The sequence below is a fragment of the Stegastes partitus genome, unplaced genomic scaffold (genome assembly GCF_000690725.1).
Source record: "Stegastes partitus isolate 25-593 unplaced genomic scaffold, Stegastes_partitus-1.0.2 Scaffold283, whole genome shotgun sequence".
Taxonomy (NCBI): Eukaryota; Metazoa; Chordata; class Actinopteri; family Pomacentridae; genus Stegastes; species Stegastes partitus.
Window position 1 is genome coordinate 284,770 of NW_007578014.1, and position 26,237 is coordinate 311,006.

Sequence of the window (26,237 nt, forward strand, 5' to 3'; positions counted from 1 at the left end):
TGTGTATTCTCTTTGAGGAAGCCTCAGAGGCCCTGAAGGCAACAAAACATATAGGTATGTATTAATTGGTGCAATATGCGCTCTGTGATGCACTAATGGCTACTTTGAACGCTGCATGTAAACCAAAATCAGATAAGTTGTTTGTTGCGGTTCCCAGTGATGCAAACAGAGCTTCAAAGAACATCTCAGCTCGTATCATCGCGTACGACCGGCTTGATGAAGCAAGAAATGATTCCATATATTGAAAAATACGAAGCAGGTGCTGCACGCCTGTAAACATGACCTTCTTTTGAAAGGGTCCTCTGCCTGAAAATGCTGCCGGGCTTTCAGCAAATTCAGACTCTAAAAAGTCAGTCTTACAAATAGGTCAGATATGAAAGGGGGTTCATTTTCTTTTTTAAAAAGTTTCTGGAGCGTGTCTTTCCTATAGATACTGTTTTTAAAAAGAGGGTTATTTTTGTTAAATTGATTAAATTGAAATTTTTTTCTCTGTATTTATATCAATGCAGAGATATGAATCACTTTCAAGAAAGCCAAGCCGAATGCTGACTTTGTTCATTCAGATCTCGAGCAGCTCACTCCTACATTCATATAAACAATGTAATGACAAAACGCTGCTCCTCCAGATGTATTGTATTTCCCCACTTTCAAAGACAAAATACAAACAGCTTGTGATTTACTTTTTGTTTTTTTTGTTCAAAAGGCTTTACCTGACGAAGAGGTGCCTGGAAAAAAAAAAAAAAAGTAGTGTTGCATTATGGGTGTCAAGTGAAAACTTCATAATGAATGTTTACTCAGATGAATGTTCACTCCTCCTACATGGGTTGAATCCATTTTCCTTCATTTGGTAAAAACGCTCTCCCGTCAAATTAAAACATGTTGGAGGTGCAAAGTTTCCACCAGCCTCCAGATATATCGCCAGATGGAAAACTGATGAGCAAAATCTGTACAAAATCTGTATTACATCCCTTTTATTTCCTCGAGTACGTTACGAAAGACCTCGACACAAACCTCCCCGTTCGGTCGCTTCGTGGACGCCAGCCTCCAGGCCTCCTCAAACGTCTCCTCGGAAATGTCCACACCAACGTTCCTGAAGATCTCTGCAATCTGCCACAAAGAGGTTTAAAGCAGTCATTAGTGAGACAGATTTCTGACTTATTTGTTCATTCGTTTATTATTTTAATGCAGTGAACCGACACTGCAGCAGCATCATGACTTTGATGAACACAGAACTGAGTGAATCTGAAATAGGCTGCTGATGGAAAAGTTCATTTAACTTTTCCTGGAATAAATGTTGAAAAAAAACAAAAAACTAAAACAAAACATGAACATCTGCTGGTAAATGGTAATTCAAACAACACATAATCAACAAATAGAAACAATTAGGAGATAGATAGACAGAGATCACACAGAAGGCACATCCAATTGAACAAAACAAAGTCTCACACTGGATTTCCATTTTTGTCACAAGCAGCCTCGATTATTTAAAAAACAAAAAGCCTGAGTGATAATTTCAGTGGAGTCTTAGGAGTTAAGTTGAGCATGTGATAGAAGGCCGAGCAGGAAGGACCGTCGACTATCTGGACTTGTTGTGTTGTCCAAATCATTGCTGCAATAGAAGCAGACTGAAGGCTCAGACAGATAATGTGATTGTTCAAACATAAATGTGCTTTAAAACAATAAAGATTGCCGAGTTGATTTTAGGTGACAGATCCAGAGTCTCGCCTTGAATAACGGCACATCTAAGTAAAACAGATTCGAACAAGATTATTAGCAACACCTGTGCTTCCCTCCTTTGACAGACTGCTATTTTATCAACATCTGTCTCATTTGGTTTTCAAAAAAACTCCACTTGGTCAGTAATAACAATCCAGTCTTTCACATCAGAAACAGCCAGTGATGTGAAATATTTCCCAAAGGCAGCCAGTCAGGTGTCATGTTGTGTAGAAGGTACCTCCTGCTTGGTGCGAGGACAGAAGAAGTGTTCCTCATAAACACCTCGGACAGCGTGAACCGATGGATACAGAAGATTCGCAGCCGTAGACGCGTCGCCGTAGTTATTCGTGTCGCTGACTCTTTTGATGCGTGGAGCTGGGAGGTCCGAGCGCACGGACGGGATCCCGTAGGTGCGGCCACCTGTGTGAATGAAATGAAAGAATGAAAATGAATGAATGAAAAATACTTTATTCATCCCAGAAGGGAAATTCAATCTTTCAATTTTCAAATTTTCAAATTCAAAAATTCAAATTCAAATTCAATCAGAAGGGAGGCCAGACGGACGCAGAAGATGGAAGTTAATGAAAACTATACAAGTTAAACAACAGCTTATTAAAACTTCAGTGTGTTGGTCGACAAACATCTCCTCAAACGTGTAAAAACATTTAGGGGTAACAGTGTTTTTAGTTTACTGTGAGACAAAGCAGGTGAGAAGCCTCCTTGTCCCTGAACACCTCCATTCAACACATGACAGTGTTGTTGTCTTTATGTTGCTTTAGTTTAACCATGCTAGCGTAACACAGCAGCACCTGCTTCTGTTCGTGTACAACCATCATATGGGGGATTAAACACGCAGTCATTAACTAGTTTCCTTTATTAAGTTACTATAAAACTCTGTAAAGCTACAGGTCATATGTGGTTTAATTTCTGTCTAATTCCTTTGCTGTGACTCACCATGCAGGACTCGTGTTTGGGGAGGGAACCGACCAGCACTTCCTGGATTTCTGGGATTGGTCGTGTCACAGTGACATCACTGGGCCAGACCAAGTGGAGGTTTGTTTTTTTTTTGATGACTGTTTCTTTTGTATTAAAAGGCATCATTTAGTCGGGACTTCAAATGTTTAACTGTAAGGGAGACATTTAGAAACGCCAACGAGTTTGTCGTGTGGACAGTGATGTTGTTTGTGGTTTTGTTTGTGTCGGGGTTACAGAGTAGGTCCCCGTGTTGTTTGATGGTCGGGCTGAAGTGGTGAAGGTTGGAATTGAGCATCATATATAAAGGATAGAGAGTTCCCTCTATAGAGAGCTGAGGCCGTGCTACCGAAATGCACTTTTTTTTTGAGTAGCAATCAGTGAGTTTTGAAATTATTTTTCCTCATTAATTATTTTCTTGTATTGTTTTGTCACTTTAAGTTTCATACTAATGGAGAAGCACTGTAAAATAAGACCTTCACCTCTTTTATACGAGTCTGCTGAGTGTGTTTGCCGACCACCTTCCTTGACCTCTCGGCCAGACTACAGAGACAAAAGACCATCTTCTCAGTAGAAACTAAGCCATAGTTCTAAATGAATTAATAAATTGTTTTAAATTGTGTCACGACTGTGTCAGAGATTTGTGATTGAAAAGGGAGTGTCTGCATGTACTGTGCATTGTTTTTGGTAATGACAGTAGCTCCTGGCAGCAGGTGGTACTTGTGTTTTACCAGCATGTCGTCTGGTATTTAACCCTTGGATGACCCGTCTGCCCTCTCTCCTGTACGGTGCTCATGTTGGTACCAACTGAGCGATGCTGCCACCTACGAATCCCACTTGATGTCACTTGGCCCTCACGTTTGTCATGACAGACCTCTCAACCAGACTTACTCGATGTAACCGGGCCATCGCTGACAGCCCCAATGAGGGACGATGAGGTCATGAAGTGGTCTGGGTCTGCCTTCGGCCGCCTCAACGTCCTGACGGTCTTCAGTGAGCTGCCTGGCTCAACGGGCTCCAGGTCCTCAGGCTTAATTAAGGCCTGCAAGGGAGGAGGCTGCGCCGGTTCTGACGAAACTTTAAGGTCTGTGTCGACTGGACCTGTGCTGGTCTGATACTCTGCAAGAGACAAAATAAAACAAAAGAACATTCCTAGAAGTGTGGCCCTACATGTAACCTCTGCATCAAGGTGAGTCACAACTGGAAAACTTCTAAGTAAGATGTTGGTGTAGTTGGTGCAACTGCAGGGTTGTAGTGAAATACTATGAAATAAACTGTCTAACTACATTTGTACTTCAGTACCTGAGAACTGACCACAGAAAATCAGCAAACATGCTTCTACAAAACCAGCGTGTAACCGATGGAGTCCAATGCCATCTACTGACCGTTCATCAGCATCTTTTGCTCTCGGCTGCTGATCGGCATCTTGTCCTTCCAGTTGAGAAAGTTAGCAAACTCCAGGAAGTTGATATGTCCGACCTTGTCTGTATCACAGTAATCCATCAGGTCATCCAGGACCGGCCCACTCACATCCAGCTGGAACTGACGGCACACTGCCAGCAGGTCCTCTTTGTCAATCATTCCCTTTCCTTTCTAGTAATTTAGATGAAACAGATGCACACAAATGCTCGACGATTAAAGTATGTGCGTTCAACCTTGGGACTGCAAAAAGGGGAATTATAGAAGCATCATCACTTTATCACCGGTCCTAACACAAGACCATCATATCTTCAGCCTTTTCTTAAACTCTGCAACTGGCCTTCCTCACTGCAGAAAATCTGACTCATAAAACACATTTTTAACTTATATGACAGGGCCTCAACAACACTCAGCTTCCATAAATGTTGTGTTCTCCTGTTTTCCTGGACATAAAAGCACATGCTGTGTTACTCTGCACAAGGACCTGCCGGCAGTGATTCCATTTGTACCTTATCATAATGCCTGAACGCCTTCAGCAAGGAGGGGAAGTTGTGAAAGTTGACCCTCTTGAGGTGGTGTATCACTGCGTTGACCAGGCTGCGCTGTCTGTCTCGGCCTCTCACGAACTCGCCTGGCTCTGTGGAGTGGAGTATATCTCCCAGACCTTTGGAGGAAGCAGGCCGATTGTTATGTGAACATCAAAGCTACCATATCCTACATATTCCAGTGTATAACATGAAGAAACATCTGTACATAAACTCTACCAAATCCATCTTGCGGCAGGAGAATTCCAAAAGTGTGATCAGGTGGAACATGCAAGGTGCTTCCTCTCCTGCAAAGATTGGTTTCATGATAAAATGAATTAAAATGTGTTAGAAAGTTAGTCAGACATCAAAGAACTGGTTTGAAGAAGTGACAAAAACGTACTTGTTATTGGCTTTGCCGATCTGTGCTGCCATCTTGTCGCTGGTCCCGGATCTCTTCCAAACAGGCGTCGGATTGTAAAACCTGTCGCAAAAATAACGAGCAGAGCTTCGAGTACATTTCTATTGTTTAGAACAGATACATACTGCATTGATGTGTAGTGTTAAGGAAATCCACAAAAAAAACAACTAGATTTTTGCCCTTTCCATGTCAGCTCTTACTTCTGTGGTTCCTCCAGCCAGTGGAGCGTTCTGGAGACATTACGTCCGTCGTTGCAGTGAGGTGTGGGGACACCGAACCGGCTGTCTTTACTGTAGTGACTACTGTCATACTTCCTATCAATCCGTTCACCTGAAGTGAAGTCGGGTAATCATATTGCAGGGAAAGGCAGACATGACATTTCAAAATAAGAAATAACGCTTAACCGACAGTGAAGGGCTGACGCATAGTATGAATTCTTCCTGTCTTCTTACCAACAAAGTAGGCATTATGGCTCCGAACGTATGCTTCATGGCTCTCCTGAGCGTCCCTCTCTATCTCCCCGGCTGTGTGTGAAGGGTTAATAAGCTCAGATGCATTCAACCCTGGATAAAAGGAATGAGAGACATTCAGAAGAGAGGAGGCCCATCGTTTCAGCAGAATGTCTCCTACTTTAACGAGACTAAACAAATATTTGCATTCTACATCACAGCATTTGTCTTTCACCAGACTTAAACCTCTTTTTTTTTTATTGTATTAGCCATCACATTATTTGATGTTATAAATACCTTTATGTGTTTTCACACCAAATGTAGTTTTGTCGTTATACCAGGGGGGAAGATCAGCGTGTTGGTCATGTGACCGGCCGAGCGGTGCTTTCCGGCTTGAGGCGTACACAGAGTCACTGAGTTCTTGCAACTTCTGTTGGAACAAAGTCTTTTTGGGAGGATTTAGCAGGTTTTCACTCTGTTGGAAACAAGTAGAGAAAGCAAAGAACTTATATCCATGTTCTGTGCAGCATCGATGGATGCTTAGCGTATTAACATATCTGTGCTACTCGCAAACAAAACCATTTTTTCTCCCCTTTTTTTTTTAATTAAAAAATTTGCTATATCAGTAATTGGTTATTATGAAAGAACCAAATAAAGACACCTGTCAGACATGGTAGGCCATATATTTGAAATGCTGTATTTAAGATGTTTTTTCTATAAATTAAATTCAGTTTTCTTGTTGGAAATTCTTAAAACAACACATGTACTTTCTATCTTAAACCTAAAATGTGTGAATATGCAATGTTGTTTTGCTTTTTAAAAGTTTGCATAGAACACAAAAAGTCTCCTACATGACTGAGACATCTCTCATTTTATATGCGCTGCAGGCTTTAGGCAACCACATCTCCTTTGCCTATTGGACCAGGAGTGGCTTCCAAACTATTGGCGATTCACGGATTATGATGACAGGTACACACCTTCAACTTGGACGGGACTGAAGTGAGTACAGAGAAACCTTCTGCCTTCAGCAAATGAATGTGAAAATTACCTTCTAGTGTCAAACTCTGAGCATACATTATTCTAAAGAGTGAAGCTCAAACAATCAAGAGAAGTAACCCCAAGCTTTTTCCTGCATACATGAATTTTTGGCACCCCAAAACGAGGCTTCAGGCAAAGAGAGTTTAGTCGGCGCCATCACCAGTGCCAAAACGATGAGAATTGAGAGTAAAAACAAAGATATTTTTAACCAGTTTTTTTTAATTGGGGTTCATTTACTCAAGAAAAACAGGCCTATTTGTTTATCAAATGTTTAGAAAATGCATGCGTTTCTGTCACAAGGCAACCCACTCTCATTGCCTTTCCTGTAAATGGATTGATCGTGTTTACCGTCGTATGTAGTCGCCACCCAAGGACCCATTTAGAGACAGGAAAACCCAGAAACCTGATCAGAACACATCATTGTGTGGCGGTGGACCACCAGCAACATCTTCACATGTCAAAAAGGCAAAGAAGTTTCGCTCCAAAATCTAAAGTTTTGTGACCCATAAATCTCAACACGAAGCAGAGCGATCAATTATTGACCGGCACTGATCTAAAAATATATCAACCCACCAGATTTAGCCTTCCCTTATTGCCCCTTTAACCCTTCAGTGAGGCAGGTGCTTATGTGGTACTCACAGTGAGGGATGGTTTGGTGCTAACGCCGTGAACGAGAGCGCTGGCAACATCTGGGTCATCTGCCCTCCCTCGGTGCACCCTGATGGCTCCTGGGGCGGGTTGGTTGCTCTGGCGGAATTTTCTTACCACCGGTGGGGTCGAGGGCTGAAAAGATTTTGATACGAGAGAACACGAAAACCTTGAAGCCGCCAGAAAGTTTTTCCTAAAATCTCACAGACAACCACAGACTGTACGGAGATAACTGGAACTGATATTGTACATGTAGGAACACAAAGATCTCAGCATTCTTTACTGTCAAATCTGTGGTGTGTTGTAGTAAATCCACATCTTTGTCTCCGGTGTGTGAAGCATGAAATTAACTGTCCCTGTAAAAAAAAAAAAGTATTTCTTGTCAAGCTGTTAATAGACGTATTACTTGTTTGTGCTATGTATCATGGCTGAACTATTTTTCGGTTTCAAACAATGCAATTTGTAAATCTCAAATTCTGCAGTTAAGGATACGTGTTACGCAGCAAATCTGGTCCAGGGTTTGAACTGATATGACGATGGTTTCACTCATTCAAACTCACATTCCTCCATGTGTTACAGTCACAGGGTGGTAGAACAGAATAATTTTTATCAATCCCTCATCTGGAGAAATTTACACACCACAGCAGCATCCAGAAATATAGAAAGAAAGTACAAGATTGTGCAATTTTGCAGTGCAAAAGTGAATGATGACCATAAACTGTTAATTTTGTTCATTTGGTTTAACACCAGCCAGTGATGCTGATGCTGTTCAGTCGTATTGCAGTCGGTAGGAACGACCTGCGGTACCTCCTTCTTGCAGGCTGGATGTCTCAGTCTGCTGCTGAAGGAGCTGCTTAAAGCCTCCACAGTCGCATTCAGCGGGTGAGAGGGGTTGTCCATGATGCAAAGCTCACATCCTCCTCTTACCCACCTCCTCTATGGAGTCCAGGGAGCAGTCCAGGACAGAACCGGACCTCCTCACCAGTCTGTTCAGTCTCTTCCTGTCCCTGTTTGTGCTCCCTCCTCCCCAGCAGACCACTGCATAGTAACCAGCAGACGCCACCACGGTGTCACAGGATGTCCTGAGCAGAGTCCTGCCCACTCCAAAGGACCTCAGTGTCCTCAGCAGGTGGAGACGACTTTGGCCCTCCTTGTACAGGACCTCTGTGCTGTTGGACCAGTCCAGTTTGTTGTTGAGGTGGACACCCAGGTATCTATAGGTCTCCACCATCTCGATGATGATGTTTCATGTGGTAAGACTCCATTATAAGTTTAAAGTATATTACATAGTGAATATTGAAATGAAGCAGGGCATAAAAACTATATCACAAATCGCAATGTCTATCAGAAAAATCGCTCACACTAAGATGTAGTCGAGCACGACGAGGCAAAAGCCTGACGCCATCCATTACTGCAACACACACAAAAGGCCATGGTGATGTGGACAGAGTGAAAACCACGTTTATATGTGAACAGTGTTTTGTAGAATGTGTGTCCTGTTATTTCCTGTTAATGTAAATGAAGTGGAGTGGTGCTGTGGAAAAGGATTTCCCCACAGGGACAATCAAGTCTAAATCTAAACCTATTTTGCAGAGCAAATAAACCCTCTATCTATGCTCATACACAGAAAACAAACAGACTTACACTTGTCACTTCTTTTAAACAGGACTCAGCCCTGTTTCCTTCAGGTATGAGTTTCCCAGCCTGGTGTAAAAAAAAGAAGAGAAAAAATACAGCATTAAGTATAAAATATTCGTGAAGACAAACTGCCTGATGGAGACAGCAGCAGTGTTAGCATGCTAGCTAGCTTTGACTCACCTTCGGTATGTTCAGGCTTCTTTCTTTTACTTGTTCCGAAAAAGTATTTCCACCAGTTATATTCATCTTTATTCACACGCAGGAGGAACAAAGACAAACTACTTATACCTTCTAATAGTTTGTGAGGAAAGTTTTAGCGTTAAACAAGTTTTATTCCTAAACGGTCCGACGCTGAGCCCGTTTGAGTTCTGTTGCTTAGCAACACCACTCATCAGTTGGACTGATCTTACCGCCACAGGCCGGAGATCCTTTTTCAGTTATATATATATAAAAATAAATAAATTAAAAGAAATAAAATGTGAGCCAACTAATGGGGTGATATGCTACGTTATTTAAAATGACGGTCAATCGGTGTTGTTTTTCTTTTTTGTGTTTTTTTTTTCTTTTCAACTCAGTAGACCTTTAAATAAATTCATTTTTTTCCTGTCTATATCCTGCAGACAGTCTTGTTAGTTTTTGTTATCGTGTCTTGTAGTTGTTTGGAAAAGCACACTCCGGTAAATTGGGAATAACTCCTAACCTATGATTGGTCCGCGGCACTGATACGCAGGCGGATTGTCAATTCCAGTCATACGATCTGTCATCATCCTTCGTACAATGCGAAAAGGGAAGTTGAAAGAAGTGGGAGAGGGAGATCGCGGAGCCTTATGAAATCTAACGTTACCGTAGCTGGCTGGGCGCTCTACACACTGTGAACAGACTCTGAAGTGCTGCAAATACTGTCCTGGAGGCACTATTCATATAACTAGGTTCCTCTTTTTGGTAGGTGAGTAGCTAATATTAGCCGTAGCTAGCTAGCTAATGGCTATCCGGAGGGCTCCTCCCGATGCGGCCGCAGCTAAACAACATTTGCTCACTGTGTTAGCCAGCCCAGTGTCTGCTAGCCGACACTGGAAGGGCCGTGCTAGTTAGCATAATAAGTTAACCTTGTAAGGCTGGTAAATGCGGACGTTCAGATCACCATCACGCCGACGGTGATCCACTTTTATCACAACAAACATCTGCACTGCCGTTTAGACCACTTATTGATAAGGCAGCTCGCTAATTCGCCGTCATGTAGCTAACGTTAGCAAGCTGTCACTAGCTGTACACACCCAAACCTGCATCATCAGAGTTTTCTCAAACGTTACATAAATGTCACGTATAATGTGTGTAAGCTTGGTGTGTACGACACTATCCAGATTGAAATTAACGTTACAAAGGCTACGTTACGCTTTATTGCAGTTAGAGGTGTGTTTTGGGCTGGACGTTTTGAACTTACGAGCTAGCTCTGTTGCTAACGCTAGCAGTTGTTACTCTGCTAATTCGAGCTAGTCAGCAACAGCATAACAGGTTATTTGTGGTTATCTGTGTGTCGTAACGCGATTTCGACGAAGTTGACGGCAATTATTTTTGGAATAATACGCTGTGTTGACTTGGTCGGGCCCACTGAGGAATGTCCAAGTTACAGAGACAATCTCTTGTTGTTATTGTCCGTTTAATATGGTTGCTGATGTTATTTACCTTTAAACTACAGACGCATTCACAGGAAACAGTACCTGTAACTTAACCCTGAACTGTTTTCCCACATATGTGCCCAGACTCGTGTCATAATCCCCTTTGTAACAGTCTGCTTAGCATAACTTGGAACCTCCCACACAAGTTGCAAGTGGGTTGTTGTTGAGATTTTTTTGCAGCCACACCAGCTGGTTTACTGTCATTTGTGGTTCCAGTTGAACTGATGCAGGTCAGATACTTTGGACCTTCTGATGCAGAAGCTCTGATGCTCTTTGTGCCACGTCGGTTACTAAAATAAAAGGCTTAATGTCAGGTGGAAGAAGGACTCTCACTGTTTGCCAAACTCCAGCACGTTTTTGCCAAACCTGTTATCGCAGTTAGTCGCTGTGGCAAGAAACCAACTATTGTTTAGAGACGGAAAAAAGTATAGCTGGTGATGTGAAGCTCTGGTTGACCTGATGTGTGACAAACTACGGGGAATTGTTTTTGAGAAAAATATTGTTAGAACAATTAAAAACTTTCTTAAAAAGGATCAATCCTAAGAAGTTTCCAAAGAATGTGCGAAACATTTTTTGTTTTTTTGGAGACTTCTTAACTTTTCATAGCTGGTTTAGACCCAGAATTCATTTCAGTTCTCGCTGTACAGCGTCGTTTCACAATCCAACTGTGCAGTAGTATAATATAGAGAGAAATCCAACAAATCCAATGAGTCACTCTGAGCAAACACCTTGGACTACAGAGGAATAGTCTGGAGTTAACAGCACACACATCTGTTTATCAGTAGTTACAACTCCAACATCATGCATGTATCACACCTTGATAAATTTAATCTTTAAATGTTTTGGAGCTGCTCATATCACAATTGGGTCATAAACTCAAAGCTACATTCTTTATGAGAAAAACAGGCCTCAGCAAACCTGTACATTTTTGTTTCATATCGAATTATATCCTGACTTTGATTTGTGAATCAATTAATTTTATCTGATAATGACAGTTTGCTTTGTTTTGTTTCTCCCGCTCAGGCGTTTTCTACGGTTTTCCTCAGTCCGTCAGCATCCGGGCCAAGAGACCAGACAGTGTGACATGGCAAGTAGAGGTGGAGCCACACGACCCAACGGGCCAAATGCAGGCAACAAGATCTGCCAGTTCAAACTTGTGCTTTTAGGAGAGTCTGCAGTGGGAAAGTCAAGTCTCGTACTTCGTTTCGTCAAGGGTCAGTTTCATGAATTCCAGGAGAGCACAATCGGAGGTACGTATCTTCCTACGGCTGTGCTGTGGCTGTTTTCCCTGTGAAATATAGATGTTACTGACATACTTTAATTCTAATTTATGTATAGCACAGTGGAATAAGCACTGAATTTCTAAAGCACCATTATAAGGGTACAAATAAATAAACTGTCACAGGAGTCATAATCCCCCCCGACAGTAAATAGATTACAAATGTGACAGTAAAATTGGCACTTGTGATGTTGGAATATAGGAAATACTACGAGGGAAACCGTGCAAAAGGTATAAAATTCATCTGAGAGGAAGGGAAATAGAGAGATGAGGTTTCGGTGCACAACTGAAGACGTGGAGTTGTACGTCCCACAGCGTCTGATAGGAACAGAGACCTGTGGGGGTAATTAGGTAAATTCCAGGACATTCACTTCTAGTTCCTGGTATGTCCGGCAGCAGCTTTCGTGAGCTTAAAGCAGTCAGCTATCATCTATTTTATCACCCTGTGCCAAATGTTCTCCTTCCTGGGAATTGAATGTTCAAATCAGACTCCATCCATTCCATTACAGAGCTATTTTCTCAGCCACCTCGGGCCAAGTAGAAAGATTTGTAAAACTTCATCTGTTCACACCTGATAATAAGGCCAAGAGCAAGGCAGAGCTACACCGAGAAGTTATAATTTACCTAAACAACAAAGCATTGCTGTCAACAAGGCTCCTCATGATAAATAAATGGGTTAAGGCCTGTATCTGAGTGAATCCCTCCTCACTTACTGATTCAGCATCAATCCAGGTTTTTGAGTGTTTAGTATGAAACACATTTGATATTACAAATGCCTCATTTGCCAGATAAGTCGACCTGAGAATCCACCTGTGAGTCACCTTCACTGAAACATGCTCAGTAGATGAAGGCTCCGTTGTGATTGGTTTCTCTGCTTTGTGCCCCTGCAGCTGCCTTCTTGACTCAGACGGTATGTTTGGACGACACAACAGTCAAGTTTGAAATCTGGGACACAGCTGGTCAGGAGCGCTACCACAGTCTGGCTCCCATGTACTACAGAGGTGCCCAGGCAGCCATTGTGGTCTATGACATAACAAATGAGGTGCGTGAGGTACCAGGTCGTCTGTGTTGTGGTCGTCACTTACCTGCGCTGTTGCTGCAGCGTGTCGCTGTCAGAGACAAGGAAGCAGAGGGGGTTTCCGTCTTGAAAGTTCTTAGCAGCGCTGGAGCTAAAAACAGAAACTTATTTTGGTATCTTGACACATTAACAGACGAATCATCGCTCGACAGCTCAGTGTTTTGTAGACAATGCTAACAGAGCTTATGTTTTGTCATTGACCCAAAGGTCGCACATCAAGACACTCAAACGTGGTTTTAATACAAAGAGGATCTTTAACCTCGACGTATTTTATATACTGAACACGATCTGCTTTTCAGAGTCTTTCATGAATACTGATAGATAGATAATTACTTCATTGGTCCTTTTACAGGAAATTACTCGTTATAGCAGCTCAAATCAAAGACAAAAACACAGACAACCCCACAAGACATTGAAGGTACACATAAAATATGAAAATATAAAACAAAAATAAGATAAATAAATAGTACCAAGTGTACAAAATGAGACTGTGAGAAAGATGGATTTTAAAAATGTATGCACGTATGTACATAAAGTGTCAAAATTACATCTAGAAACAGGTGCATGTAACGTCATGGCGACACTAAATGTGTGTGTTGAGCGGCTGCTGCATCACGACGCCGCCATTATCATCAGGAAAACTGGTGAGCAGCCTCATTGTCATTTAATTTTGTTTTTTTCTTTTTTGTTTAACCAGTAGATCATAAATGACTACTTTATAGTAAACCCCGTGTTTTGCCAGCATCAGCTGATGGTTGCTTAGTAACTTGATTCTGTACAGAGTCTCCTGGAGCCTGTCGCTGTTAACTATAGTACACAAACTCAGTGACGTTTACGGTAAAAACTCAAGACCACAATTCTAAAGTGAAAGTTCCCTCTCTTGTTGGGCCACAACCCAACGCCGTGCTGCAGGTTTGACCAGTAAAGATCCTGTCCACATCCGCTCCTCAGTCAGCCCACATGTGTAATATTTACGTCAGTTCCACGTCAGAACACCTATAATGACTTTTGATCACAAAGAGAACATTTTGGATTTGGAACCTCCACATAGTCTGTATTTTAAACTTAGCGTCCACATTTCACCGCCTTTTGTTTCACAAATACCGCCTGCATCTACAAACAGTCAGAGTAAGACAGCAGAGGATTTTGTTGGATCCCATTTACCGGAAATATAGACTTTCTCTGTGCACGACTGTGAAGTGGACACCAGGAGAGTGTGTTCTATTTGTCATGTTAGTGAGCAGATGTGTGTGTGCCCTTCTGTGTCAGTGATATCAGAAGCTAATAAAAGTGAGTCACGCAGGACGAGGAGACGCAGTAGAGCAGAATCTAATGTCAGCATTGCTATTGGATCATATCTGTGACAAAGCCAGCGGAAATTTAAAAAGGTATGAAGTCCCTTCTGACGCTTTTAGAGATATGAAGAGTAATCTAAATACTTTAAAGCCCTGAATAAAGACCAGGCGGCTAGTTCACATGTTTATGTTTTGTGCACTGTTTAACTCAGTAAACTACATCCCTGCTGCCTTCACTGAACATTTTTATTCATCTGATATTTCATCAGAAGCATCGTTTTAATAATTCTCTCTTCTCTGGGTCTCCATGAAAAGATTAGCCAAACATCACAGGAAGTTCAGTCTGTTAACCTCGTCTTTCCATCACATGGCTCTTATTGTTATTTTTACTAACCGGGTCTCCCCCTCCCTGTTCTGTTTGCCAGGAGTCATTTGTACGGGCGAAGAACTGGGTTAAAGAGCTTCAGAGACAAGCCAGTCCAAATATTGTAATAGCCCTGGCTGGGAACAAGGCCGATCTCGCAAACAAGAGAGCACTGGACTTCCAGGTTGGTTTTCTTAAAACCTTCTTAAGGATGTGAACAAAACCACAGAATTAATTTTGTTGTATGTTGAAGCGAACATAAAACATCAAAGAGACCGATCCTTTGGGTGATTTTTAATAATTGGGCAGGAAGCATCCTGTAGACGGCTTGGAATGAGATTAGTTCGCTTCCTCTGGTTTAGATTTTTTTATTTTTTTGGTCCATTCAAACTGTGAAGCACTTGGACCCATTTCAACTCATAATTTCCTGATGTTGTTTGAACTTCCATAGGATGCACAGTCGTACGCAGACGACAACAGCTTGCTCTTCATGGAAACGTCAGCAAAGACCTCTATGAACGTGAACGAGATTTTCATGGCCATCGGTAAGTGTCTCCATTATAAAACTTGTAGTGTTGTAAGAATACGATGTGAGATGTTTTACGTGTGACCTTCTAAGCGGAGGTCGTCAGTAGCTGTGTTGCAGTAGCCCTGACTCACTCGGCTGGTTCATGTTCTCTGTTGAGCAACAGTAGGAGATGAGCACCTGCCTTGTTATCGTATGATTCACCCACTGTGTGCATCGTATGATAATATCTGATGTGCTGGAAGTGACGTCGTGCGATCCCCTGCTGTGTCCCACATCAGGCAGCACCTCCCTCCAAGTCTGTATAAACAGTAATGCAGTGCAGGGCAGTTACTTCTCCTCAGCCCATTAACTTGGGTAATAACACACAAGTATTTATATCCAGATGATTATCTGTCGCTGATGAACCGGATCAATGAAAAATCACTGCAGAGTGAGACTAATTAACAGCAGGTTTAAGACCAACTGTGTGTTTTGTTAGCAGCTGCTAAAAGTTCTCTGTGTTTACGGCCGAGCTCCTACGCGTTGTCCGGCTTTATCACCAGCGCTTACTGCCTCCAGGTGATCATAACGCTTCATAATGCTGCATTTGAGCTGCACTCGTCTGAATGCGGTGAAGTGAGACCGTCTGATTTAGGAGGAGGCTTCAGGTCCCTTTAAGGACACAGAGCTGCAGCTTCTGAAAGCTTTAGCTATATTTGGTGCGAATATTTTAGGCTCTTTAACGTAATCGAGCAGATTTTTTTAAGTGTATCGTGTTGGCTCTCACTGTAGAATGTAGTTTGAGGTTTGAACAGTGTGGCCAATGCACAGTTTGTCCACCAGAGAGCGCTAGCGGGTTTGTTTTAAGCTTTTGTAGTCTGTAGTGGCCACATTAAAACCGCTGACAGGTGAAGAGAATAGCTCAGACGTGTTACAGTGGCAGCTATACACGAGACAACAGGTGAGCAGTGAGGAGTCCAGCAGCTCTTACCTGAACATGCTCCAGACCACCTTCACCCCGTGATGGCTGCGGCGTTCCCTGATGCCGGTGACCACTTCTAGCGTGACGACGCTCCGTGTGTCACTGGAAATATTCCTGAGCAACGGTTTAAGGAACATAATAAACAGCTCAAGGTGTTGACTCGGCCACCAGATTCCCCAGAACTCAACCCGGTCAAGCGTCCATGGAGGCCTTTCACGCTGAGGCTGCCTGTGTTTGGTCTCTAGATGTGACTTCAGTCCACCTGCACAGGTGTTCTCACTCCTGTCTGATTGGCCATGACTGTGTTGGTTTGATTGGCAGCTAGATGGGCTGCACTGATTTGTCAGTTAATCAACAAAAACATTAACCTGCAGTCACGTTTGAATTGTTTGTCATGTTTTAGGTAAAAGTTGTTGCTTCCAGCCGAAAGAATTTGAAGATTAGATGTTTTATAGTCGTATATAAAACAACTGCCTCTATCTCTGGGGTTTAAAATGCTGGATTTTTATTTAAAATTATCAAATTAAATGACTTCTGGCTTTGAGAAACTTTAATTCAACATTCAATGAAAAATAATTAATTATTGATGAGTATTTGAGAAAATAGCTATAAGATAATAAATCTAGACTCCAAACCGTTCTTAGTTTCATCCCTTCTCTCACACATACATTATCATCAGATTTATTTGGGTATCAAACACCTCCGCCAGCTGACGGATTTATTAGTTATCATAAATTATACCTCAGACATCCTCGTATATCCACAGAGCAACTTCTAACGCTGCTTCAGCTTACATAAATTCTCGTCATAATTAAGAAAAAGTGCGTTTAAACCCAGACTTCACCTCAGAACCTCAGACACGTTGACCGCCATCGTAGCTCAGAGCAGCTTCAGAGAAGGTGTCTGACTCAGTGGTGTATTTCTGTAGGTATACGTCAGGGATTGAGGGTGTGTCATAGATTTTTTTGCACATTTTGGGGGTCTGGATGAGTTCAGAGGACAAAATAACTTCTGTTCTGTTGGCTGACTGGGACCAGGATCCCAAAACAAGAAAACAAGACTTACTTCAAGGTTCTTTTACCTTGAAATAAGTGAAAAACTCTGCCAATAGAACAAGTGACAACTGGTAAGAATTCTTGATAAAAGATGTGATATTTAGAATATTGAGATCTTAACATTAACAGGTTATTTTAAGCTGGATGTTACCAGTATTTTCAAGCTCCATGTCTTGGACTAAGCCACAAATGCTAAAAAATGTGTATTTTTTTGACTCAAAAATAGATTTTTGCTTCAATAACTTTCAACTTCTCCATTAGATATATATTTGACTTATTGTGAGTTGTATTCTAGCAGCACTTCTCTGGATTTAAGAATGTTGTGTACTTGAAATAAGATTACAAGGATTCATGTAAGCGTTTTGAGATATAACTCCGTTTCACACTTAGCTGGAAATCCTTATTTTTAGTCACGTTATGGCAGCATTTAGAGGTGTTGTGTTTAGGATGAGATATTTGCTTGTTTTTCGTGTCATAAAGAACATTTTTCTGAGTCAAACATCGGCTTTACTTTTAAATGAACCTCGGTGTAATCATCTAATCTTTCTCGTGACTCGCTCCTGATTCCGTCTCCTTGTCGCTGCAGCAAAGAAGCTACCCAAGAACGAGCCTCAAGCTGCCGGCGCCAGCAGCGGACGGAACCGGGGCGTGGACCTGACAGAGACGGCTCAGCCCACCAGCCGCCCCTGCTGCAGTAACTAACCCAGCTCTTCCTGCTCATCCTCCCCACACACACCTCCCGCCCTCCTCTGCTCCCCCCTCTCTCTCTCAACTGAACAACATGTGGACGTCGGGCTCCTCGGCCTCCTGACGTCAGCCCCGACCTTCCACCTCCCTCCCCTGGAATAGCTAAAGACTCTGTATAGCTGCATTTCTAATACCTTTTTTGTTGATGTTCTTTTTTTTTTTTTTTTTTTTTTTTTTAAAAACTTTTTTTAAGAAGTGTATATCAGTATAATGGATGCATGTATCACTACAACGCCTAAACAAAAAACACACATTTTTATCTCTTATTCAGTTGGAAGACTAACCCCGATCTAAGAAAGAAGAGCGAGCGAGAAACCCCGTGAACGTGTGATTGTGTTTTGTGTGGAAAAAAAGTGGTTTGCTGACGAGAAGGTGTAGCCTCGTTTGTCGCTGGGCAGGGTTGACTGGACGTCGCCTCTGTTAGTCGTCGGGTTGCATTTCGCTCACAATAAGAAGAAAACACCAAATTGTTCCCATCTCGAGATGCCGGACTTCTCTTTGCTGTGAGCTGCTGGTGTGCGAAGACGGAGCCAGGAAAGGGTTTCCGTGTGGACGAAGATCCCCTCCATCCCTCCCTCCCTCCTCACATCTGTTACACAAGAAGACGTGTTCATCCAAGGCTCCTGATGGAAAAGTGTAGAAAATAAATTTGGTACTGTCCAGTTTTATAGAGTATAGAAGAAAAACAACCTTGAAACACATCTGGCTCCCCGTCATGTGCAGCCATCTGCGTGACGCCGCCGTGCTGCACGGCAAAGTCTGGAAAACGTTGAGGAACATGAGGAAGCAGCACCTTCAGGCCCACGTAAGGCTGCTAGGACAGGATTTTTTAAAATTTGGCTCGGCTATTTAAAGAATGCTCTCGAGTTGCAGTGTCATCGCAGGAAAAGAAAACCAGAAGACTGTAGAAGGTCCTGCTCTTGCAAAGACTCCAACATAGTTGTGTGTTAAACTGTTGACCTGCTGTTTCCCTTCAGGCCAGCAGTCGACCGGTGATGAGGAGGGCTGGGTTGTTCTTAGAATAGTGTCCAGACAGCACACAAACAGAAAATTGGACTACTAGCCATTGTCACAAGTCTGTGGGAAAAAAAAAAAGAAAATATACTCTAATGTTGTTCTAGGGTGCAATGTCGCAATGTCGTCTTCTTCTTCTTCTTCTTGTTCTTCTTCTTCTTCTTCCTTTAGTACAGCTTGCAGAGCTCACGAGCTCACCAGGAAATTTATCTAGAGATTCCGAACAATTGTACAGTTCAACATAGGGTCTGCTTTTTTTTTTATTTTTATTATTTTATTTTATTTTATTTTTGATTTTCATTCTAGACCTTGTCACAAACTGGTCAAATGTTAAGCAGTGGTGGTCTTTTAGGTATATGTAGTGTTATTAACAAAAAACCCTCTCTGGTGTCTTGTTACTTTTCTCAGAAATGGTCCATAGTCGTGTTTGAAAGGAACTTTTATTGCATTGCACAGTGTTGATCATGTTTTAATTATTGATGACTGCCCTTCGATTTTATATGACGGACTGTATTGGACTTGCTAACCTACGGCTATAAGCAGGTAGCATAATTAACCTAACTGGTGGTCTCTTCTTACAGCTCAATGAATTTTAATGGTGTAAAACAGCATTACTAGTGATGGGCTGGTCAGTTTTGAGTGTCTGAATACAACTTAATAAATCCAATAAAGAGGTCTCTGGTACGCCTTTTTGCTCTGAGTGTGTCGCTGCTTCGGTGACGTTCTGCGATGAAGCGTTTATGTTCCACGTTACTTACTGAATTAATCGATTTCAGTCTGAGCTTGATTGTAAATTCCTGATTACTGGAACCAAAACGACTATTTCATTCTCGCCAGCAGCTCTGTGGGGCTGCGTGAAGGCACCATGTATACATGCTGATCCTTATCTGGTGATGGTATCTCTCACACCATCACATTGTCTGCTGATTAGAAGTAAACAAAAGGCTGAGCTGAAGCTGCTGGCATCAGATTTGCAGGTATTTTGGTCAAACACGTTACATGAAGCAGAAATATGCTGTAAACTGAGCATGCAGATGGAATTAAAATTATACATTTTTATTGTCATAGGGTTACATTTATGGGCCACTTTATTGTCAACACAAAATACAGCAAATGCCTTTTTCCCCTACGTTAAAAACAACAGATGGAATTGATAAATATGACATGCAAGGTGTCTCGGCGGTTAGCATCGTTGCCTCGCAGCCAGAAAGTCGCAGGTTCGCATCCCGGTGAGGACACCCGGGATCTTTCTGCGTGGAGTCTCCATGTTCTCCCCGTGCAGCGTGGGTTCTCTCCGGGTTCTCCGGCTTCCTCCCACAGTCCACAAACATGCTGAGGTTAATTGGTGATTGTAAATTGTCCGTAGGTGTGAATGTGAGTGTGCTTGGTTGTCTGTCTCTAAGTGTAGCCCTGTGATAGACTGGTTACCTGTCCAGGTGAACCTGTCTTCAGCCTGAGTCAGCTGGGATAGACTCCGCCCACCACCACCCTGGTGAGGATTAAGGTGTAGAGATGATGGATGGATGAAGGTAGTGTGTGAAATGTTTAAAGTGCAGCGTTTGGGATTTAGTGGCATCTAGTGGTGAAGCTGCAGATTACAACCATCTGAACATCACTGGTCTCACTTTGAAAGAGTGCAGAAGAACCCGTGATGGCTGATCTGGGCTCCTACAGAGGCTTGGCGGTGCAAACATGGTGAGCTCCGTGGAGCAGGACCTGCAAGGAGTCATTATAAGGCAGTGTGGAGTTTGCATGCTCTACTTCTTTGCAGGTGCTCCACCTTCCTCCCTCAGCTCAGAGACGGGTTAACTGGTGATTCTAACTTGGCTGCAGTTTTGAATGTGAGTGTGCAGGTCGTGGGTCTTTTAGTGTAAAGCCAGTATAGCCACTGGAAGGACTGGTTTCTGTTAAGACATCTGCATCCTCAACACTGGGATTTAAGGAAAGTGCTTCATTATGTTTTACTCAAAACTGCAAATGTGATTTTATAAAAGTCTAAATCTTTAGGTTTTGAGTATATTTGGACTCTTAATTGGACAAGAATAAAGCAAAGACTGATAGAAGTGAATGCAGCAGAGGCACTGAGGTCCTGTGATCATCCAGGTCTGGGTCAAGCTTCAGAATCAAACCTCAAGCGTTCAGTCCTGCAGTTTGTTTAATCCCACTCGATAGCTTTGTCTTGATAACCCCTCGTCGTAACGCACGTCTTTCAATCCCAACTCCCCCAATTTTGCGGCAGAGACTTTGTTTTTAAAGGTTGTGTTTTAGTACGAACCATCCGGCCAAATTCTCCAATTTCTCACTTGAGCTCTGCTGTCAGCAGTTTCTGTATATTTCCATCTTCTGCCTCCTCGCTCTCTGCTCTTGGCCCGACGCCACCGCGACACTTCACACGCTCCCCATCCTCCGAGTCCACATCTGATGAGTCTTCTGGACTCTCAATCCGCCTGATCGCATATTTGGCCAAGACTCAAATCACAGTTCTCACAAGCTCATTAACAGCTTGTTCATCCGGCGCCGTCCACACACCACTGGAGTGGAGAGGCGGTAGACGGAGAGAGGCTGCACAGCAAACGGATAAATAACCAATTAAACTCGTGGCCAAAGTAGCGAAAAACCTCTTGTAGCCTCGATGATGTCCCTCAACCAAACCAAATCAAACATTATTTCACTCGTGTCTGGTTGTATGAAGCCGCTGGTGCTTTGCTCTCACCCCAGTAGAATGAAGCGAGGTGTTGGTTTTGGTTGAAAACGAACCCTTCAGTACGGATCAGGACTATTTCTTTCTACAAAAAGTACAATTGTTCCTCTGGATCATCCACACAGCTCTGTCAGAGGTTCTCAGAGGAACCGTCTCATCGTTTAAAGCTGCATTATTTTACTTATTAATGCTGTAAATACAATAAAGAGGCCTTCATTCGTCCCTGAATAAATGTCTTTGTCATCATAAATCATGACCTGGAAAAATAAAAAAATAATAATAATAAAACCTTCTGGAGTTTGCATCACGTCCTCATCAACAGATGGAAAGCGCTCAGCGACTCTATGACAGCTGGGCCGACTCCATGTGCTGACGAAGTCGCTGATCTGAAGATACGATGGAAATCCAAATAGCAGCAACTGGAGGGACCTTGTGGCGAGATTGTTTTCTCATTTGCTGATTTCAACGGCACAAATGAACTTTGAGCGTCATCACCGAACCTGACTGCATGAATAAACATCACCGGAGAGATTTATTTCCTGTGTTCTTCCAACACACATGATTTAATGCGATGAGTTGATCCTTTCAGGCCGATGGAAACAACCCACTGATATTTCTTGACTGTTTGAGGTCATAATTGGATTTTGGTGCATTAGAAAAAGACTTTTAGGAGAACCAATCCCAAACCTTTCAGCTCCTTGACATAGCGGTGCCAGAGGTGGTTTATAATAATCTAATGTAGGCTGGTTGCAGACGACACCAGCCAAAGTCATGTCCATGTATAAACTGTAGTCGTGAGTAAAGCAGTGAACTCACTTGTGAATTTTTACATTTTGGAACAATTGTGGTGAGAAAATGTCGTTTAAAATAGTTTTTATATTTCCTTTGATTTGTGGAGATCATCCTGTGCCTCCCAAACACCCACTCAGGGAGCCGCTGCTTTACAATATAAGGAAAGATTAACACAAACTCACTTTTGTTTCTTCACTGTTTCCCCTGAAAGATTTGTTCTACATGAATCTATGAGGTGGTCTGCGCTCCAATAAAACGCCTTTTTTCGTGTGAAGAAACACCGTAATCGGCAGCGAAGCGCTTTTTTCAGATGACTCGATGGCATTTTGCTGTCATCACAGCGGAGCCTCGTGCTGCCAGCAAAGCTTCAAACAAACGCTGGACCCAATGAGTCACCGTGTCACATCTTGCTTCGCTGGAAGAGCTGCCCGTGTGCTTTGTCCAGAAAGTTAAATCACAGGCCTTTGATGAAAAGTTCAAATGCAAAACGAACGCCGACCACAGTCCGTGATTAGAATCTTTCCAGTGGGAGATTCTACCTCCTGATCGTTCCCACTGTCAATCAGGCAGACCAGTAAGCTCTGGAAATGTAATTTCAGCCCAGTGAAATAATGTGGTTCATCCTATGGAGGGAAGATGCAATAGCTTGAATGATCCTGGACTTGATTCTCTGATGTCTGGAACTGTCTCAGCTGCTTTTGTAAGGAGAAGGGCTTCCTCTCTAATGTAATGCTGTCAGGTTCTGACCTTATGTCCAGTGTCCTGACGTGACTTATGTTGTGAAATAGAGCTATGAAAAAAAATATGAACTGAATACAAGTTGAATAGAGGAAGTCTTGAAGAGCCTGTAAACAGCTTTTACATGGAACCCACCAAACACCCCATAGAAGCTGGTCCTCCCTGAGTATTCATTCATTCAGTGGCACATCTTTTGGTTTTGACTTCCAGTCACAGAAAGCAGCTGTTTCGGCTGAGAAAGCTCTGCTAGCCAACTGCCTGTTAATTGGCTCCTACTAAATATAATAATGGTAAAGACACACTGACATTAAAACCACCTGCTCAATGTCGTGTTGGGCCTACGGTTCGGATCCATCAGGGCATGGACCCGGGTCCTCTGGAGGGTTCCTGTTGTGTCTGGCACCGGGATGCTAGCGGCAGTTTCTTTGGTCCTGTGGGTTGCAGGAATGGGGTTTCTGACTGGATCTGCCCTGACCCTTTTTGTGGTGTGGTGGGGTTTGCACTGTCCTGCTGGACCATCTGATATCTACCCATGTGGTACATGCTCAAGTAACATTCACATTAATGTCGGACCCAAGGTTTCCCAGCAGAACATTGCACTCTGATGTGATTCACTTCACCTGTTTTAATGTTGTGGCTCATTGACATTGTTTTCAGAAGCTGGTGGAAGAACAGTGATGATTGTACATACAGTCACCAGGAGGCCAGAAACACAAAGGAACTGCATGCTCTCAATCTGCTGGGTATCTATCCGGGCATTTGTTAAGTTTGCTCTTCAAACTTGGTCACAGGTGACGATACATCAGCCAGTAACTGATTAAACTCCTCACACTGAGAAAAGTTCCCATTTGTCTTTAAAGTAGCTCAGATAAACTCTGTGCCATCGCCTACTTTGGAATGTGCAGCTACATGTTTGAAATGCATGTTGGGACTGGAAGCTGATGGTACAGAAGGATAGCGACAGAGGAAGCTCCACCCTGCAAGCTGACAGGATTGGTTCCTTAGATCTGTTCCGTATGAAACCCTGGAGATCTGACTCTGTGTTACTGAGGCTGTCATCATTACACCGCAGTGTCAAGATGGAAGTGTTCAGCCACGGTGTCCACTGATTATTTCACTCATGATCTGTCGTCTAGCAAATAAACCAGCATTTGGACATGTTACCGGGGCAAAACGTCTGCCAAAGGGGATCTTAAATGCAGGTTTGTATTCCCCAGAACAGCAGGTGAACAGTTCATTTGCAACAACAGATAACTCCAGTGTTGTAGATGTTCAGAAAACTTATTTTGTTGTTGTTTGCTTGAGATAATATCAACCAAACTGAAGCTGAGTGGATCTGACTCAGTAGAAATGACAAAAACAGAGATAACTTAAGTTTGACTGACATTGTCTCAGGTAGACAATGGAGAAGTTGTGAAGGTTTGTGAAGGTGGAGTCATCTGTTTATGCAAATGAACTCTTCACTTGCTGCTCCAGTCAGGTTTAGCTGCTTTTATCTTCCTCCAGCTGTAAAGGTGTCGGTATACCTGAAACAAATGTTCGATGTACACTGGTTAGCCCCAACCTTACATGGTGTCTCTCTTCAATCTCTTTACAATCCAACGTTGTGCTGGGAAACCCTGGATATTTATGTGGTTGTCACTTGGGCATGTGCCACCTATGTGCAGCCATCAAGGCGGCAGCACTGCCTGATGGTCTTGTCAGCGGGACGATGTGTCCTGCCACGCTCAGGAATGACTCAAGGAACACGACGACAAGCTCAAGCCATTGACCCAGCCACCAAATTTCCCAGATTCTGTTCCAATTGAGCATCTGTGGGACGCAAACCAAATTGGCTGCCAACGTTTTGGTGCCAGACACCACAGGACACCGTCAGAGGTACCACGTCCATGCTCTGGCAGGTGAGAGCAGCTCTGGCAACAAAGGCGACCTGCACAATATCAAGCAGATGGTTTGAACCCCGTCTGCTGCTGTGACCAACCACACTGGAATGTCAGCGCGACGTTCAAGATGCAGGAAGCGCTGAAACGGAGGTAACTGCACACGGTCCGTCTTCACATGTGCTCATAGTGGTCTGCACATGAGCTCCATGTGAAAGCAGCTCAGACCCTGAATGCTTCCTCAGCTCCTGTGTGAAACGTCTGTACTTGTCGGGTTTGGGGAATTACAAAAGCAGTCAGAGGCAGCCCCCCTCCAGCGCTGCTGTCTGGAAGGTGTTTGAAGGAAATGATTTGAGATGCTTTTCAACCATCTGACAAACTTCCTCTGAAGCACACTGAAGTTATTTTATCACTGCTGTAGGAATAACACCAAAGCGAAGCCTTGAAAGAACCTCACCGTCAGCAGAATGTAACCTGAAGCTGATGGACGGATGGCTTTTTGGATCGACAGACATAATATCAGCTCCTGGCCCATAATTCTATCTGTGGAGCAATAACAGCAGAGTGCATCTCCGCTTGTCTGAAGACATCAAAGTTTTCTAAACTGAATTCAGCTGTTTGTTAACCTTTCCAGTTTCCCTGGCAACAAAATTCCATTTTGAACCGAGCAGGATGCGACTGTTTGACGCTCGCCAAAGACGAGAATAAAGCAAAGGCACAACTTTTGTAGGAGTTTTGACATTTCGATCATAAGCTCGCGTACAGGATGTATTAAAGTGTTCACATACAAGCTGCATTGAACTCTTGACACATGAAAGGATTCCACACCTCCACCTGGACTCTCTGAGTGGCCGTGCTCGTGTTCACCGCCGTCTGTCAGAGCTTGAACTGATGCTGATTGATGATCCGAATCTGGCCCTTCACACTCTTTGGCGGCGCTCCTGAGGTAAAAGTGGAAAATACTGGTTCCACTCAATAATGGGAATTCAGCTTTTTGCAAATTTGACAGACACTGAAATGAAAACGCGCTTTGAGAATAAACTTTTCCATCAGCAGAGCATCAACACTGTTTTTTTTTTTTTAATATATGCAGATTCACTTTGTGTTGCAGTTTAGCCTTCAAGATTAAAAGCAGCAGCAGGCGTTTTCTGACAGAGCTGCATAATCACTGCTATAAACCCTCACAAACATAATTATCTCCAGTGTTAAGCCTGTCATTTATTAGTTACCACATTAATGAAGGTCAAAGATTTACAAAGAATTCAAGTTTTAAGCTATAATCACCTCAAAATGGTATGATGTG

The 26,237-nt window shown here is 42.9% G+C and overlaps 2 protein-coding genes across 3 annotated transcripts; one reads left to right on the forward strand and one right to left on the reverse strand.

The window, feature by feature from the left end:
• Positions 1-642: 642 nt before the first annotated feature.
• On the reverse strand, positions 643-9,071 carry efhb (EF-hand domain family, member B). Its single transcript, XM_008282734.1, has 13 exons — positions 9,006-9,071; positions 8,832-8,891; positions 7,179-7,322; positions 5,799-5,976; positions 5,505-5,615; positions 5,253-5,382; positions 5,035-5,115; positions 4,872-4,939; positions 4,617-4,771; positions 4,074-4,281; positions 3,580-3,807; positions 1,955-2,136; positions 643-1,107 (listed from the first exon to the last, which is right to left on the reverse strand). The coding sequence occupies exons 1-13, from the start codon at positions 9,069-9,071 to the stop codon at positions 961-963; spliced, it is 1,758 nt and encodes a 585-aa protein (XP_008280956.1). The 3' UTR covers positions 643-960.
• Positions 9,072-9,585: 514 nt separating this feature from the next.
• Positions 9,586-19,507, forward strand: rab5ab (RAB5A, member RAS oncogene family, b). Of its 2 annotated transcripts, none has more exons than XM_008282729.1 (6): positions 9,586-9,771; positions 11,525-11,751; positions 12,671-12,822; positions 14,579-14,701; positions 14,969-15,062; positions 17,649-19,507. In XM_008282729.1, the coding sequence occupies exons 2-6, from the start codon at positions 11,586-11,588 to the stop codon at positions 17,762-17,764; spliced, it is 651 nt and encodes a 216-aa protein (XP_008280951.1). In that variant the 5' UTR covers positions 9,586-9,771; positions 11,525-11,585; the 3' UTR covers positions 17,765-19,507. The 2 variants fall into 2 exon arrangements, with proteins under 2 accessions (XP_008280951.1, XP_008280950.1); XM_008282728.1 differs by having other exon boundaries at positions 9,586-9,767.
• Positions 19,508-26,237: the final 6,730 nt, after the last annotated feature.

Coding starts and splice junctions, on each gene's coding strand:
- efhb (XM_008282734.1), bottom strand. CDS start 9,071: ATGAATATAACTGGTGGAAATACTTTTTCGGAACAAGTAAAAGAAAGA. Junction 5,116..5,252: donor TGGCTGGAGGAACCACAGAA/GTAAGAGCTGAC, acceptor TTTTTGCGACAG/GTTTTACAATCCGACGCCTG. Junction 4,772..4,871: donor CCTGCCGCAAGATGGATTTG/GTAGAGTTTATG, acceptor CTTCCTCCAAAG/GTCTGGGAGATATACTCCAC.
- rab5ab (XM_008282729.1), top strand. CDS start 11,586: ATGGCAAGTAGAGGTGGAGCCACACGACCCAACGGGCCAAATGCAGGC. Junction 11,752..12,670: donor CCAGGAGAGCACAATCGGAG/GTACGTATCTTC, acceptor GTGCCCCTGCAG/CTGCCTTCTTGACTCAGACG. Junction 12,823..14,578: donor TCTATGACATAACAAATGAG/GTGCGTGAGGTA, acceptor TCTGTTTGCCAG/GAGTCATTTGTACGGGCGAA.